Source organism: Anser cygnoides, chromosome 1 (assembly GCF_040182565.1).
Source record: "Anser cygnoides isolate HZ-2024a breed goose chromosome 1, Taihu_goose_T2T_genome, whole genome shotgun sequence".
NCBI lineage: Eukaryota > Metazoa > Chordata > Aves > Anseriformes > Anatidae > Anser > Anser cygnoides.
The window spans coordinates 100698710-100716646 of record NC_089873.1 but is presented as its reverse complement, the minus strand read 5'-3'; the positions used below and the strand labels follow the sequence as shown (position 1 = coordinate 100716646).

General features: G+C 44.2%; 1 protein-coding gene across 1 annotated transcript; it reads right to left on the bottom strand.

Annotated features, from left to right (window-relative positions):
- Positions 1-3610: 3610 nt before the first annotated feature.
- Positions 3611-11833, bottom strand: TENT5C (terminal nucleotidyltransferase 5C). The gene is made up of 2 exons (XM_048047634.2): positions 11731-11833; positions 3611-9566 (listed from the first exon to the last, which is right to left on the bottom strand). Exon 2 carries the CDS (start codon positions 9538-9540, stop codon positions 8368-8370), a length of 1173 nt encoding a protein of 390 aa, XP_047903591.1. The 5' UTR covers positions 9541-9566; positions 11731-11833; the 3' UTR covers positions 3611-8367.
- Between the last annotated feature and the right edge of the window lie 6104 nt (positions 11834-17937).

The following is a 17937-nucleotide window of genomic DNA, read 5'->3' as shown; positions in this document are numbered from 1 at the left end:
CCTTAAGAGCAGGATAGTGGGACTGACGGCAGGCTCTCTTCCCAAAAATAGCTTACTTTCCCCTGGTCTTGAGGAAAGCTGCCTGGGAGGAGAAAGCAGAAGGCGGCTCGTGAAGTCTATAAAAGCTACATCAGCCCTGGCAGTTATTCAGTACTACACAGCATTTGGGGAGCCCCAGATGAACAGTAAAACAGCCCGGCAGATGACATGATGACTAACAGATGTAACAGCAACAGCAGTTCAGTCATGTTGCTAACTCCTGCCCCTGGGATACTCATCACCGCAGTATTTTAGATGTAGGGGTGCAGAGGAAAGGACTGAGGAACTGCTGTTAAGCACAGTGGCAGAATATAGGCTTTGTCTGCTGTCTGTACATTGTATTTGAAAAAATAAATAAAAAATCCCAAAATAACCTGCATTCTGTACCTTTGTGGACGTTGTGCTGACATTGTTTTTAAACCACCTGCAGGTTTCAAAGTGCCCACAACAACCTCAGGTACTCTTCAGTATGCAAGAACAACTCAAAACTGTGACTGCTTCTGTCATTTGCAGGCATTACACAACACTTGTAAGTCGGTGAGCTCGTGAACAATGAAGTCGAGTTGCTCTGTCCATCTACTTTGTCAGTGTTTGACCACAGGATTCAGACAAAATGTTTTTCTAATACCACCGAATGCAAAACGCTACATCTGGAAACCAGGAACACAGATGTTGTCAATACCAGATGGGAGATGGAGCTTTGAAGAGCAGCAGATGGACTCTGAACTCGCTGCAAATAACTGCCAGTAAGAGCACTCAGCATGCCATAATGCTATGGTAAAAACAGCAAGCACAACTTGGGGACACAAGCATCAAGAAGCTGAGAAGTAATCTTAGCACTATATCTTTTCTGTGGCTACGTGGAGCACTGGGCTAGCCAACTGGTGCTGGTTCATTAGATACACAGGAACAGAGTTCCCAAAGAAAAGGTTTCCAGCTTCCAAATCCAATACATACAATATCAGGCTTCAAGGGCTCATTTTCCTCAGTTCATCCACGAGCTGAAAGGGATTAGTGGATAGCATGAGACAGACTGGAACTTTTCAGCCTTGTTGATAAGGATGCAGCAATACCCAGGTCAAAGATTCTCGAGAATCCATCGCTACAGAAACAACATAATTCTCAGTAAGGACTACAACCAAATATTAGAACAGGTTCTCAGAGCACACGATAAATTTAAGGAAAGCACTTTAGAAAGATTGAATAACTTTCCAGGAGTTACACTGAGATATAGCTTTCAGAGTAAGTAATTCAGATAAGAGATATATAGGGGGTGGAGAAGGGAATTGCTGCAGGTGGCAGGTTGATTTCGAAGTGAGAAGAGTGCCCACAGTGAGACTGATTCGTGGGTGCAATTCACATGTTTCACATCCGACATGCTCAGGAGACTTGCCTTGCAGTTTGAAGGCAGCAACCGAAGCAGAAGGCTCACATCGCAACCGTTCTCTTGTAAGGAAGACAATTTTCACTCTGCCTGGCATACAACCAGTATAATCTGTAGGTTTCACCATTTTCTGAAGCAGTTTTGCTGTCCAAGCACCATATGAGTCCGATAAAGAATAAAGCTAACATGTTTTGGGGATAGAAGTGAAAGGGCACCAAGTGTCCCCTGCACCACTTAGCACCCATGGAGACTCAGTACAGCATTTTGCTGGATTAACCAGCCTAAGTAACTGGTTCCTGCTGGTTTACCAACCCCCTCAACTGAGAGCAAATGTGGTAATGCTGCAGCGGACAGTATAGCTTTCCTTAATTTACATAAACGAACTACCAGCTTCGGATCTAGCAGCTGCTTTGCACATGGTTCTTGGCAAGACTCTGTTTTTCCAGCACGATGACTCAACTCCTTCCTACTAGGAAAATTACTAAGGTTTGGGAGGTTAACTACTCCCTTCACTAGGCAGTCTTGCCTATAGGATACAGAGCTTATCTTTTTATCACTGAACCAAACCCGACAGATTACAGCACTGCTACTACAGCAAAACATGTCTGGTATGTCTAACACCCACACTCAAGTGGTGCATTGCATCCTTTGATATATCTCCCTCTTTAATGTCTGGATAAGTGCAAACCCTGTTTTATTGCTGAAGACAACAACTACCCCTATTCAGTGTATTAATGCACTAAATATAGTAAATATGTTGCAAGCAATGTTCAAAATAAGCAGGCACACAGTCTCTGTTTCTCCTACAGAAGCATCTGCTCTGTCTGCATGAGGGCACATTGAACACTGACTTCAAAATATTAAAACCAACAGGAGCCACCATCACAGAAGGCAGGCAGGAAATAATTACATCTGCCAGAACAGCGGTGACAATTTGGAGTACCAGTCCTCTCATTCCTCCTGCTCCCCATCACAAAACCGAGCTCATCTTGCCCAGCATGGATAAGACCGGGTTCTGGCAGTACCACCAAACAGGATGCTTGTTTTCACTAACTATGTGGCAGCAATAGACTAGAGCGACTCACTTCTTCATTTACTCTCACAGTTTTGACCGTGCTGGAAGTTCCTTATGGAACTGAAAGCATGCATACAGCCACTTGCCTAACCATGGCCATCTTGCTGTCGCGCTGTCTGACCCTGCATATTTAAGCCTGGTATTCTAGAAACCTAAGGGATGTTACCCAAAATAACTCTGAAACTTTTACGACAAGATAAATTGAGGAGTTGAGGTAAGGGAGTTTCAGGTGACAAACAGATGGCTTGTGTCATCCAGCTTTTGTGCAGCTGCATTACCAGTTCTCCATTTACGTCCATAGGGAAGCAACTACACCTTGAAAGGGGACTACACAGGCTTCATGATTGCCTTTGTAAGATCTCAGTGCTCCTGCTAGCCTCTGCAGAAGTTCCCCCTGCAGTTGTTACAGGGTCCTGAAGGGTGGACTTCTGAGCTCTGGGAGGGATTAGAAGGGGGCATGCTTTTTATAGTACATTTATTTTTGATTCTAGAGCAGGAAATATACTGCCACACATCCCTATCTTTTATTTAGCTTTGACCTGCTCAGCCTACATTGATGATTAAGTTCTAGCAGTTCACGGCTTACAGAAGCATCAAATCTTAGGACACAGTAAAAGCACAAAGACTTTCAGCTTGTAGGTATCTTAAAATGTACTTGACGACTTCATTTCTCACCTCCCTGACTCAAACTGAGGTACAGAGGGGCCACTGGAGCCCCTGACTTGGAGTAGCATTAAGTTGAAGCACAGCACAGAACACACACAGCCTCTAGCTCAGAGGGTTGTTGCTGACAGGCCTAGGAACATGCTTCCACATGTTTCAGTCTCAGACCAGTGGGAGAGGACAAGTGCTTCTTTAAAAAAGATCACTGTAATCTAAGTGAAAGATGAATCACTTACCTGTCTCATTTAACTGACTCATCCTCAGCCAGTTAAGAGGCAGATCTGTACAGTAGTGATAAAAAAATTCTTGAGGAAGATCTAAAAACCAAACATTACTGTGTACCCCACCACTATTTCTTCCCCTCCACCAGTGTATTTACACACACCACTCAATAAGCTCCGAAGACTTCCAGTCAGCACTACTTAGGTGCAAGAATAACTCGAGGCAAGCAATGTTTAGCATAAGTTTATTTGTACAGGAATTGCAGTATCATTACGGTCCAAAACCCAGTTTCCAAGGGTGACAAGTGAATACCACAGTGCAGAACAGTAGATAAAGTTGTTGTGACCAATCTCACATCCGGGCTCGTCACAAATCCAAGTACTTCTAGTATCTTGTTCTGCCAGCTTAAAGGGAAAACTCACTTTTTCGAACAAGCATGAGATTTTCCAAGAGCTGACTTCTAATAGTAAAAAAAAAAAAAAGAAATAAACATAGAAAAAAGCCTTCAAATTTCAACAAAAAGTGCAGTTTTAATCAGAAAGAAAGACAGACAAGCCCAATGCAGATACTCCAGTGAGTGGCCTTCTCTTCCAATGAAGGAGAAAAACTGGAGTGCTCCAACCATTCCCACAAAAGCTTCTACAACTATAGCCCGGCATCCCACCTTATAACAAGTTTCAATGAAATTAAAGAGCACATATGAAACACTTCACCATATTTAACAAATCATTGACAGCAATGGTTTGAGTAAGACTTAGATGCAAAAGCTGTAAGTATCACTATCCATTTGGCTCTCCCAATGCCCAAATTAGACCAATTTGCCAGTAACGATGGCCATCTTATTGCTTATTTCTTTGCCTAACAATTATGGCACTCTGATTCAACAAGTTTAATAAGAGGGACAGCAAACAAGTCCTATCAGTACACTGAATTGAAGCAATTTGCCCAAGTTATTTTCTAAGAGGCCTTTTCCCAACCAATCACACAGTAAGAGATCACTACAAACATTTGCAGTAATTCTAGCAATCAGAAACCCACAACATCTAGGCACAAAATATACCAAGTGCTTAATTCTACAGCTCAGTCACAAAAAATGTGGGGTTTTAAGTCTCAAAAAAATCTCTAGGTACATGGACTAGATTTAAATACTATCTTCTGCTTTGTAGAAGAGATATTCATGTTAAAGCAAAAGGTGAAGAACTTTTGAAAAATGGTTACTCAAAAGCAGCCTCCAGCTTAGTGACTAACTCAACAAGCTGAGGACAAGCACAGCAACAGTTAAGTCTTGAGCTGGGGGAGCATAAGACATGCTTTACTTTGTAGCTTTCCAGAATGACTGTGGATCAGCATAGGGATTTCAGGGAAGTGACTAAAACCCACCCTACTAGTAGGTCTCCTTGGTAGCATCTTTATCAAATATAAGATTTCATCTATCTTACAAATGAGCAAAAATATTAATAAACTGTACGTTAAGGAGGACTTGGTGATGAATATTCAAAACAGATGCTTAACCTCAGACTGACGTAGCCCCGCAGAGTTTAAGCTACAGGAAGAAGAGAGCTATTTTAAACCATATGGTCTAGTTTCCTAGAAGCCTAGTCCTTAGGAATGATGCACAGATACAAGTCTTGCAGTCCAGTATCGCTGTAACTTTGCTTTGATGCTGCTGCCTTGAGGGAATGCATTTGGGTAATAGCCTGAAGTGTAGCAGCCTGTCTCAAACCTCCACTTGATACAGAAGCAAGCAGAGGAGAGTGCAGGTTTGCATCACTTAGCACTAAAGGGAGACTGAATCATGCAGGCAGCCTAAACTTGGCCTAAGGTCATTACTTTAACCTAGCACTTATTCTCATGTTACTCCCAGCTACAGGGCCCCCACAAACCTGACTCCAAACCAACTAGCACGCACCAGATTAAGCTGCTGCTACCTGTGACATCAGGCTGCCAGGACAGCTTGAAGTCAGAAAGGGGTAGACTGCTGGCAGCACCATGATGAAAAGCTATTCAGTATTTCAGCTCCACCTAGACCACCAAGCCAGGCTTGTTTTGAAGGCAATGAGACCCAACATTGTCCCAGCAATCCCTTATATATTAGTGCCAATGCAGTAGGTAATGTGCAACTTCAGGCTACAGTTTAGCTACTCAAGACGTTAACAATCCAGACTAAAAAGCATCAATTATTTGTTATCCCAGAGCAATTTAAGATGCAGACAAGGAACACAACAGTCCTGCAAAGCTTAAACCAAGGAAGTCAGACATTCAGAGAACAGCCATTCAACTTTTAAGAAAGCTTCCTTAGAATCCTCTGTTACAAGTTACATTAGCAGAAGCACAAATACTTTTGGCAGGAAGCTTGAGTTCTCCATAGCTCTGCCCCAGCATAAATCCAGGAGAGCTTTTTCTAGCACTTTCTTTTCCATTAGATACATCTGGCCTGATGCAGAGCAGCCAAGGTATTCAAAGACTAGTAAGAAATAAGTCAGCTTGCTTCAAGCTAATGAGGACTCCCTCCTGAGCATGGACTACTTCCACATGAGCTGATGCACAGAAAGTTCCTAAAGATAAGCTGTGAGATCCTGTAAGACATGAGTGTAAGCTATTTGAATCGAAAAATCAAACACGTACCTCTAGGCACTGGTTTACTTCTGCAGTGGGCATAGCTTTTTTTAAAGCCAACTGAAGCTATTTAAGAGATGAGAGCAACTAAACTCTTAAAAAGACTTCCTCCCTTCTGGTGATACTCTGTACTGGTCCAAGTATTGCTCCTCATGCAGAAGTTACTCATTCTGGCAGTAAGCTTGTCTAAGTTTGACACACATGACAACACCAGCAATGTTAGTTTTTTTTAAAAAGCCTTCCAACTAGTGTCTTGGGTGAGATGTACCTTGCCTGTATGCTACTCCAAGTCCAAGCCACAGTTTATATAAAAGAATAGATTTACTTTTAAATTCAACTACTTTGGCAGACTATTCAAGAGCCTTCAATAATAGAAAAGCCACCAAACTGTCTATTTGCTACTGAAGATGTTTACAAGACTGTTCAAGAAATTACCCTAAAGCATACCTGGCTACAGCCTGCTTCCTCAATTGCATCCCTCCCTGCCTTCTTAAGCTAAATGAAGGAAACAGTAGCTCTGCTGCTGTACTAATGTGGTCTTCATGAATCAGTTATGTTGCAAATTGTCCCACTTTTCATAACTAGAAGTCTTTGGTCCTACCAAGAATAAGCAGTTTTTCACTGCCAGGTAAGTGCTGCACTGCTACTGTTTTCTACTTCTATTATCAGCTATAGGAGTTTCATCTGCTTTCTGCTTTACCTTCTACACATAAATCATTTGTTTGATTCAGCACTTTGACTTCTAGCTGTCTGCATGAGCTTGTGAGACCAAAGAAGGGTTAGCAATTAAGTATCCTTAAACATTGCACCAGTACATATTAAGTATCTCAACAGTTTGCCTTTCTAGTTCTATACCTCTTTCTGTTTCTAGTACTTCTCTGGTTAAGCAAAGGAACCTCAAGATCATTTACTATATGTATTTTTTTATTGCAGTTCAGTGAAAAAGTCTTCCAGTCAGTTTCTAGTACTGCTGCATACAGAACCGTGGAACTCTCAACCATCCTTATAAAGCACAGGAGCATCAAAGCAGGAAGTTCAGCACATACCCTTTAAGAAGGTCAGCCTCCAAGGGAGTACACACTCTTTCAGAGGCTATTCTGAAAACAGGGGTAGACTTTCACTACACACAGCCTCTGTGGAAAGCTCTGCTTAGGGTTTATATACATGAAGCGAAGGTTAAGACTGCTAAAGACAAAGATCTTGACTTTAACCTCCCAAAATACTATCTCATACAGTGACCAAGTGATAGTGATAAGCCAGTAAGCTTAACCCTTAAGAAGAGATAAAGGCAAGCCTTCAGGACCTCCTGAATTTGTACAAGAAAAAAAATCCTTAGGAGGCACTTCAGGAATTTATACTGTGACAGACGTGCACATCAGACTACAAGTTAGTGGTTTGTTTTTGTTTTTTTTTTTTTTTTTTTGCCTGCTGTGGACCCATGAGGAAGAAAGTTAAGTCACACTTCAGTGTAAGAGCTGCGCTACTTTCCAACTGTGCTAACAACTGTTTTGAAAGATACAAAGACTTTATCTTAAGCCTATACTTAATAGTATTTTCCCATCTTCACCATTCAAACAGCGGTTCCAATTTAAGGTTTTAATGCCTTATTCCAAGGACTTAGTAATTTTTTAAATCAGGTTTTGGTACATGTTTAGACAAGCCACCTTCCATCCCTTTTTGTACTCAGGAAAAGTTTAGCCAGCTCATGCTTTAGGGACAGATTTACTAATTCATCTTCAACTTCCAAGATGTTATCTTGAACTTGAGGCAGGACCACACACACCCATGTACTACAGGAAAGAACCTTTAGGCCCTCTACAAGAGGGACAATATCCATACCGTTATCAGTTCTACACAGCCAGAAAGTAGAAGCAGCCCAAGCATGACACAAGCCCACTCTTGCACAATTAGTTCAATAGAAAGCTGACTAAAAATTGAACTGAGGAAGTATAAAGTAATGAGATTAGGCAATAGAAAGCAGAGTTTTGGATCAACTTCTGCTCTGCACAAGACATTTTCCAGTCTTTGCTCTATTAACTAACCCAGTTTACTGAATACTCCACTTAGATGACATGTTAACAGCTATTTCCAAGACTGGTACCTAGTTTTGTAACTGTTCCTCTAACATTTGGCTGCTGGTTCTCTTCTCCCAGTGAGGAGGTAATAAGGCTTCTTGGCATTTGTAGAGATATACTGAAAAGGTTCTTCACACATCACCTGGCTGTGTATTCCTACCGCACACCAGGAAATGGATAGTCCAACAGTCATATTTATTAGAAAGCCTCCAACCGGCAGTCATTACTTGTATATATACACTCGGCAACTTGGCTTTTAGTAGCCTCCACTCAAGAACGCTGGAGTGGAACGATCAATTGCAAGGCAACCAAGTCGGGTAGGACTGGCTATATGGCACGGGAGCATTCGCAAGGTAGTAGTTGCTGAAGTTCACATCACTAACATAAGGTGCTGGCTGGTAATAACAGGTAACAGTAGTGGCATTAGGGATGATGTTCTGTTCTGCCAGTACTCTGAGTGCCAGCAGAGAAATCAAGTTGAGAGTCTGCCTTCGCTCATGCCCCATGAGACACACAGTGCTCTCATTCACCACTCTGCGCAGAATCATGAGGTAGTCATATTTGCTCCTCTCTTCTTTGGAGAAGTGGTTCTGGAGGTAGGTCTCTAGTTTGCGCTGCTGATCCAGGATGTCTGGGAAGTCTATGAAGAATCGGGAGCACATGTAGCGCTCCAATGTTTTGATCTCATCTTTATCCATGGGCCTGAAGTCTCGCACTAAGAGGTTACTATACTTCAGAAGTCCACCACCTCGGATCTCTTCAGGATTTTTGGTAGCTATCAGCTTGTTCTGGAGGTGATCAAAAGCCGCTTCGAAGTCTCCATACATACTCTCCCCAATCACAGTTGGATGGAAGTGCTCTGACATGGGGTTTTCTGAGTAGTCATAGTAGAAAAGCAGGGAATCCAGTATGATTTGGAAAGAGTCCACACTGAACTCGAACTGTCGTCTTATACAGTCCACAAACTTCAGCTCCACGTTCCTACCATGTTTGTTGGAAAGTGATATCAAGCTCCAACGGTCCGATTCTGTTGACACTTTAACTAGCTTCTGGATGTAGGCTTCCTTCAGTGTTACTGGACTGATTTTTAGCTTGCTTACTCCTTCTGGTAAGAAATTCAAGAGGGAGCGCAACACCACATCTCGAACTAACTGAAACTCTGCCTCACTTGGAAGAGAAACTTGAAAAATGAGATCCAGGTCTTTGCATCCCAGACCATTATCCTTGACCAGGACGTGGCCAGCTGCAGAGCCATTCAGACGGACATCATGTACTGCAATGCCTGCTTCATTCAGCCTACTCCGAACAGTCTGAACAATGTCCTTCAGAGTTATCTTCAGCGTCGGGAAGTTACCTCGTCCATGGATTGGGACCACCTCTGTAAGAACCTCATGCAGACGGCTGACCTGCTCCCAGTTCAGTACGCTGCATGACATGCAGTCTGTATTACTTCCTTTGCTTGCCATGTTAAGGTTTTTCTTCTCCAAAGAAACTGTAAGGAGGTGGGGGAGGAAAAAAAAACATAAGTTAGACTTTTGGTTTGCACTTCCTAAATATACATCCTATGCTCTGCTTGCTGTCTACATATAGAACCTAAAGAGAAATAATTCTACCGACTAATGATTATCAGCAAGCCTTTCACCTGAAATGATCCTCTATTTCCCTACTTGTTCAGGCAAAAAATTTAGTTGTCTGTGTCCTTCTTGGTGATGGAGAGTTAAGTACTGCAACACAGCAGTACATTTCAAAGGGAACTTTTTAATGAATAATACAAATAAGCTTTGCCCAAGTTTCCAAGATCTGCAGTACCAGCTGAAGCCAGTGAGAACCATAAGCACAGAACACTTTCAAAAGCTAACATTGAACTTGTTTCATTATAGGTAAAGCTCAAACTTCTCTTGAACTAACACAACAGTGGAAAACACTCAGGTGTTTTAGTTCCAGGGCTTATAGATCCAATTCACTGAGAGCACTTCAGTTATGCTAGAGACACAAGATAGTTTTTCACAGAAGTTTTTTTTTTGCTTTCTTAGCCATCCAGTATCTCCCTCTTACAGGCTAAGGAAGAAGTCCACCTTGCTCCTGCAAAAACTATAGAACTTCAGCATCTTGGACAGAATTTCAGCTATAAAGCCAGATAACAGAACTTTTAAATTTGCATTCCAGTCTGTAAGCTATTCTTTTTCAGATACACTACATAATCAAATTACCTTTTGGGCAATATTCCTACTTTCCCTGACCTTTTACTCATTTATGGAGGGAAAACAAGCTCACAAGAGCTGGCATATATTCAGATGGGATTAAGGCACACATGTCAGCTTTACACTAAGGACTTAAGAACCTCAATGACCAGATTTTGTCACAGCCTAGTCCAAGCTTTAGCACTTTAAGGGGAGCTGTCACAGCTCTTGTAATGGTTGAGCAGATATTCTCTTGTACTTCAGTGGCTTGTTTTGAAGTATGTCAGTACTTCTGTAAGCTCTACAGTCATGCAACTCCAACTGGAGTTAATACACTTTCCTGTTTTAAGTGTTCCAGCTTTCTATTGTGGCCAGGTGCTCCCTGACAGCTACAGACTGAGGTCTCACCTTCATCTGCCCCAAGTACTTGTGAAGGCTGCACTGGCAGCTGCCAAGGTCAGACTACTCAGACTTAGCGCGGTTAACTCTTGCCTACCATGAACTGTTTAAAAAACAACCATACTGTTTCCCAACATGAATCAGCACTGCTTACGGAACACTTTAAGCAAGATTCAAGCAGCAGCTATTGTTATCTCTTGCTTGTCACCCTCCACCTTTTAACTCCCAAGAAGCTCATTTGATCTGTCACCTCTAAGAACACAGTCAAATCCTAAAGCAGACAAACAGCAATGTAAAAGTGCTCCGGGGGAAGCAGTTTCTGTCCTTGGGCATAAGCGGCTGCATATCATATCAGCTTCAGTAGCCATGAAACAAACTTGTGATTCATAAAATAATTAATCCAGGACAAAGCAAGGGTTTCTTCAAACTCAGTACTTAAAGCTCCAACACAGCATAACTCCAGAGGCATCAAGGCTGACAGGAGTTGCCCTCAAGGACTTCAGGCATATTAAAATACACTTTCACCTTAAAACACTATCTTCATCAAAAACTTCTGCTCGCTACACAACATGGGAGTCTCTCATGACTTCTGGCTCACGCTGCAAGTGCACAGGCTCCTCCTTTCCATCTGTGGGCTCCTTAGCAGCTAAGGCAAGGCACACAGCACACCAAGCAACCAGAGAGGACTCCTCCAGCAGAAGCTTTCCACCCCACCGCCCGCGCTTGGTTCTGCTTGAGCGTTTTTGTGCAGGGGCATTGCGTGCATTGCCGTCCTTGCCAGCACCTGCTAGGGAAGATTTCACCTCCACAGTTCAGGGGAGAGTTTAATTATTGGGCTACCAGCCTAGGAAACCTCTCACTCCGGAATCGCTCGCATGCTTTTGCCTACTCTGCGAGATTTAAGTTACTGACAACAGGAGCGAGCGGCTGCCTGCAGCCCCGCCACCGGCTGCGCTCCCCGAGCCTTTATTAGCAAAGAAATAATGAACAGGCCTGCCCCAGAGGCTCGCACAGCCTCGCCCGGCGGCCGCAGCGAGGAGCTCCGCGCTCCTCCCGCCCCGTCCCGGCCCCGCTCACCTCAGCCCGGCCCCGCCGCGCCGCCCGGCCCCGCTCCCGCGCACGCCTCCCTGCCCCCTTCGCCCGCCCTTTATGGCCGCGCCGCCGCCCCGCCTCCGCTCCTCCTCCGCCCTGAGGGGCGGCACGGCGGCTTCCAGCCGCACACGGGCACACGGACGGACACATGGACGCGGTGCCGAGCCCGAAGAGAGGGGGACCGGCTGCCTCAGCCACGGGGAGCCCAACGCCCCAGCGGCTGTCCTGAGGAGACCCCCTGGGCAAACGCCGCCCCCGGTGCGGGCAGGGCGAGGAGCGAGCCCCCGGCGTGAGGGGAGCCGCGGGGCGCTGGTTTAATCGCTTTGAACGCTGAATATGGGGTGGTTTTCCAGCGCCGGGTGGGTTAATGGGGTTTGGTTTATGTTCAACAGCCCGCACACAGGAGGGAAAGTGACTGGAAAACACGGTCGGGAGTTAGGGAACAAAAACTGCACTTGCTGGTGGAAACCCTCAATATTTGGGCAAAAGAGGTGAAAAGGGATCTGGGATGTTTGCTGTGCACCTAGCAGTGCCACAGCAGTGTTTGCAAAGCATTGGGAAAAACACATCTGGGGTGCTCTTCTGTCATACACGCCAAGGAAAGATGAATTCAAACCTGAGCGCATGCAGAGAGCTGATCTTGTGAGAGGAGACTGAAAAGCTCCTCTTTTCTCAGCAAACAGAAACAGGCTTTCAGCCACCAAAACAAAAGCTGGGCAGGAATATGGGTGGGTTTATTTTGTTTTTGTATTTTTCTCTGTGGGCACACTTGGCATAAGTAACAGGAAACAAGAAGAGCTATTTGAATTAAAGGATAACATCGATTCGAGAATAACAATCAAGACAGCTTATCATCTTTTTGTCTGATGACATCGTCATCCCTTCAGACTATTGCAGTAGAGAGGAAGGGGAGTAAAACTAACTCATTTTAAGATGCGGCTAGATAACAAAATCCATAATACAGTTGTCTGTGGAGTTACAGGGTTGAACTTCTGAATCCAGGACATCTTTTTCAACATTTTTTTTCCTGTGCTTCTGAAACAAGAAAGAGAAATAGGGAACTCAAAAAGGAGTAATAGCAGAAATGACGGAGGCGTAACCACCGGTAAGGAAGTGTCTCACTTGGAGGTTAAAATACTGAATGGTCTCCCCTTTTAAAAAGGTGTTTTCAGCAGTACTTCTGCCTCAAATGCCACTGTCTATTTTGGATGGTATATTTTCTGTTCCCTCTTGGGCAAACAGCAATTACATGTTGAAAAAATATTGTTTGTAATACTTATTTGATATCAATAAAGGCAAAGACACTTGTAGTACAATGATACTACAGATGTTAAAATACTGATAAAAGGTTCGTACTTTATTGTTTAGAAGTTCTTGTTTCACAAAAACGTAAAAACAAAGAGGTGTCTCAACCATATCTTAGACATTGAGTATGCTTCAGTGGAAGTGCAGAGCTCTTTGTAGTGAATTTAAACCTCCTGACAATACGCCTGCTCTTGTCAATTGCTATCCATTGATCATACAGGAAGGCCAGGGGGACTGGATTTTGAAACGCTGTTTAAAACCTGCTGGGGCAGACTCTTGTGTAGGTTGCAGGAGGCGCAAGGAATGCATCTTTGAGTAATGGATGTCTAGGGGAACGAGCCCATTTACCCCTGGCAGGAGCCAGCCTTCTGTTATCCATCTGCATCTGTGCGGTGGATTACGTGAGGATGGAAAACATGGGAACGCACAGCCCACTGGCAAGACGAGATTAAAAAGCACGGGCTATCGCACGAGTGCTGTGGCTGCTGAGGGAGTTCTGACCCCGTCCCAGAGCACAGCCATAGTGCCTGACATTTAGGCAGGACTGACTTTCCCACTGTCAGCTCTAACACCAAGCCTAGGGAGAAGTGACAGGAGACAATCGCAGTCTCAGCAAACCCTCCTTTCTTTGAGAACAACTGGGGGACAGATTCTTGTTGAGAGGCACCATCTCCCTCTGCTCCTGGACAATCACCCTCTTGCCCTTCTCCCACAGCTGCTCTGTCCCTCATCTCTGCCTGCAACCCCAGTGCCTCCCCACAGCTATGCTTGCTCCTCTCCTGTCCGTAGCTTCCCTGTGGTGGGTTCCCCTTTGGGACACACTCTGTGGGAACCATTTCAAAGAGTTTTCAGAGAGGATGGGGAAGGAAGAAAGACCAAATGGGTGCTGAGACATTATTGTAACAGAGGGAAAAAAAAAAAAAAGTCTGGAAACCACCAAAAAAGAGGTAAGTATGAAGTTTTATAAACACGGAGCAACTTGTTCATTTTAATCTAGTAAATAGGGCAGCAAATTTGGCAGATGAAATGCACTTAAAAACTTGTAAGTCAGCTCAGTGACCTGGCACTGTCAGATTAGTTTCCCTTCGTGATGCATTGCCGAATGTAATATGTCACTATAAATCTTGCCAGCTGCAACTGTTAAAGCCATAAAGTGAAGTAGGGTTATTAATACACACTAGTAAAAGCTGTCATGCTCTATTCTGTAATTGAGCATCAAATCTGCAGTTGGAAAACATTCCGTTTTGTTTGACATGTGGGGTAACTGTATGTCTGCAGATACTGAGAGCATGGAGACAGGTAAGAACATCCCACTCATGTGGGGTTATTGTGAAATCCTTCTTCAGAGTAACAGAAGCGAGCTCCTCTCTGTGTTAGTAGCTGCCTTTACAAGTCTTTGAGGTTTCCTGTGGGGAGACGCAGCAATCTTTCCTCCTGATGAACAAAAATAGACATGTAAAGTCCTGTATAGACCCACAGGGTCTAATGCTGGGAACAGTAGTGTTTCAGAAATCTGAGGTTAAATTTGCCACTAAAAGCACAGCAACAGCTGAAAGGTTGTCCAAGGAATGAGATGCTACTGTGTAGGGCTCTCCAGCTCCCACCAAGTTCCCAAGCTCAGCAAAAGCTGAGAGGCACTTCTCCAAGAGGCAAGAAATGCCACCAGGGTGCTTCACCAGCAGGACTCATGCAAAGCATGACCTTCAAGTGCCTGCTACATTGAGACCTGAGGACACAGAAACTGAGTCATTGTCTCTCACAAATGTTTCAAGATGTGTTCCCACCTGTTGGCCCTTTCACACACAGCTTTGCTGTGTGCCATCTGTGGGCTACAGACTCTTCTTCTCATGAACTGTCTTGTGTATACTCAAAAATCTGCTTAAAAGCTTGAACGAACAGAGATACTTTTAAGCATGGTGACAAAGTACACTGGCCACATACTTCTGGTTGGGCAGAGACACCTGTGCCTTAATTTGAGCCCCCGGCACTTTTGCTTCTGCAGTAGACCCAGTTTTGCTGATCCGGTTGTGAGGCTCTGGAGTGGGAAGCCCAGGGAAGCCCAGCATTTTCCTTCCCAGCAGTGTTGAGATTTCTCCCACGTCAGCCCTCCCTCGCGATGCATGCTGAGATGGAATGCACTTGCTGGAGCGAGTGGGCAGTGGTCCGTCATCTGAGTTGTTTTTCCTTGCACCTGAGCTTGCCCCAGCTACTTAATTAGTCACACGGTTTCCCAGAACCCGGGGGAGAATGAACTGTTAAAAATTTCGGTGGCGTAGGAGAAGACAAAAGCTGAAGAGGGGGAGGAGAAGGGGGGGTTTGCAAATCAAACTGAAAAAAATATTTACTCTATTTTGGGAGTTGTGAGCAAACTCAGGATACATCACCATATGCTCAAGCTGCAGGTGGCAGACAGCAAAGGGGAGTTCACAGAAACAGTGAAGCTGTTTAGGGAGTGCAGCCTCAGTCGTGTGAAGCTCTTGCACACGAATTTTGTACTTTCCCTCACCACAGATTTTCACTTTGAAATTACAGCTTTTTCACATTCCTTCATCATCCATGGCTCTGGGAGCTGATGTACAGGAGTGTAGTGGTCACACCACACCTGTACCAACCCCACAGGCATCAAACAGCAGTCTTCTGCATGTGAGCCCAGTCTGTTGCTTCTGTCACTGTAAAAACAAATGCTACTGGTCACCCCTACAATTTGAAGGCTAACAGACATGATTAACTATCTCTTAGTACTCATACAATACTGACATAAAACTCACAGCCCCTTCAATAACATGTACTTGCCTGCAGACTTTATTCAAATCCCTCAAGAGCTGGATAATCCAGTGTTTTGCCATAGTAGTTTGTTGCAACTGTTAGTTACTTTCACAAATAAAGGTCCACAAAGTTTGATCTGGTTTTAATTTTCACCTATCTTTATTTTCAGTATGCTTTTTTTTTTCCATGCTAGGTTATAGGGTCTTTTATTGAAAAGTTGTCTGAATTCTTTCTTTCTTTCTTTCGTTCTTTCGTTCTTTCGTTCTTTATTTTTCCAACAAACCCTTTTCTTCTAGCTGGTGGTAACTGGAAAAGGAGGTTTTGTGCATAATGTAGTTATGTAGTTTAAAATAATCTAAATTACAGCTATCAAAGACTCTCCTAACCCATGCTCAGAGGTCAGGTTTATGCCACTGGGCAGTGAGGCAGCTCAGGGAACTGACCCAGCTGAAAACTGATCCAGCCAAAGAGGTCAAATTCAGCTGGGCTAGCCTGCTAACAGGGCCACCACGCAATCACGTGGGCACCAGCACAAGCATGGGAGGTGAGGCAGGTTGACAGCAAACTTTAAGCTGCCATGGACTTGCACTCTGAGAAGCCTTTGGGCTTACCTAAAGTACAGACACATCTTGGTCTACTCCATGGGCCACCAGCGCTGTGCAGGGAAACTCTACAGCCCTGGAAGCTGCTGTGTCCCAGCACAAGGCTGACAACCAGTGCATGATCCCCACTGGCATGGGTCAGGGAGTCCTTGAAGAGCATGTGGGTGGGTAGCATCTCTGTCAGGATTTCTGCTGTGGCCTGTCCTGCAGCGTGACAGCTGCTCCTCCAAGCCCCAGCTCCATCCATGTCTCTTGGTGGATGGGGATAACAATCTCCCTTCCCACCAGGTTTAATCTCACCCTATCAGGTCTGAGGTGACTGCCAGACTCACCCCCTCCGTGGCCAGCTGGCATCCTACAATGATCTGAGGGGCCCCTGCAGACTGTTTTTGCAGCAGTTCAGCCTACAGCTGTCTCATACAGAGCTGTGCAAGAACAATCCTCCCAGTGACAGATAATCGGGGCTTTCAGGCTCTCTTATCTCATACAGGGCAGGTAGGGTAAGGTTTCACATCTCACTCTGGGAAGACAGCATTACCATACCTCTTTCTAATGAAACCCAACATTTTTCTTCTGTTTAGAAACTTGCCAAGCAGTCTATGGGCCTTTCTGACTATGCTGGGAAAAACTTGCAGCTACATGCGAGAGATCACTTTAGACAAAGTTTGAGGAAGTAAAGTATCGGGATCTTTTGAGATAAGGAAAGGTTAAGGCTGTAGATGTGTTGCATGGTAATGTTTTCCACAGGTGTTCTGCTAAGACAGTGCATCTTCCTCTGTGGGAGTAAAAGTGAGTGCTCTGTCTCCTTTCATCATACGGCAGGTCTGAACCCTATGCAGGGCAGAAAAAAGTAGCTGCACCAAGATTTCTGCATTGCTCCATAATCTTCCATGGCTTAACTTGCAATAAATCTTGGAATCAAGGAAGACATGTTGCCTCTGTCTACACTGTATCAGATTTCAGCACCAAATGCAAGTCATGGCCTGGTTAACAGTAAGAGATCAGAACAGAAATCTGGAGTTAGTTAGAACTCTCTTGCAGTTTAAAATCTACTTGTTGCATGAGAACCAGCACAAAACAGATAAGCGTGACAGGTTTCAAGCTGGGACAGGCGTTTGATTTTTAGTGGCAAGAAGCTACTCAGAGGTTTTATGCAAGGCCCATGAGGAATTACTTGGTCTGGATTCAGTTTTAGGTTACAGTGAGAAGCATATTCAGTCCATAAGGTGTGTAACAAAAATGTTTACAGGAATGCAAAATCTGTGACAGTAAAAAGGTGCTTATAGTTTGAGTCCCGAATGAGAAGCCTCAGTCTAGAAAGAGTTAAAGCTAACTGCTGGTAGTTTTATTCTGTAAGTCAATTTTACTCCTGCTTATGTGGATGTGATTGTGTAACAGATTTTACAAGTGCACTGATTTTGTTTCCCAGCAGATTTTCTCTGTGGCTGATTTCCTGTAGAAGAACTCAGCTCAGATAAAGAACCCTGCTCACTGTGAGTGCCCTACAAAAGTAACGCAC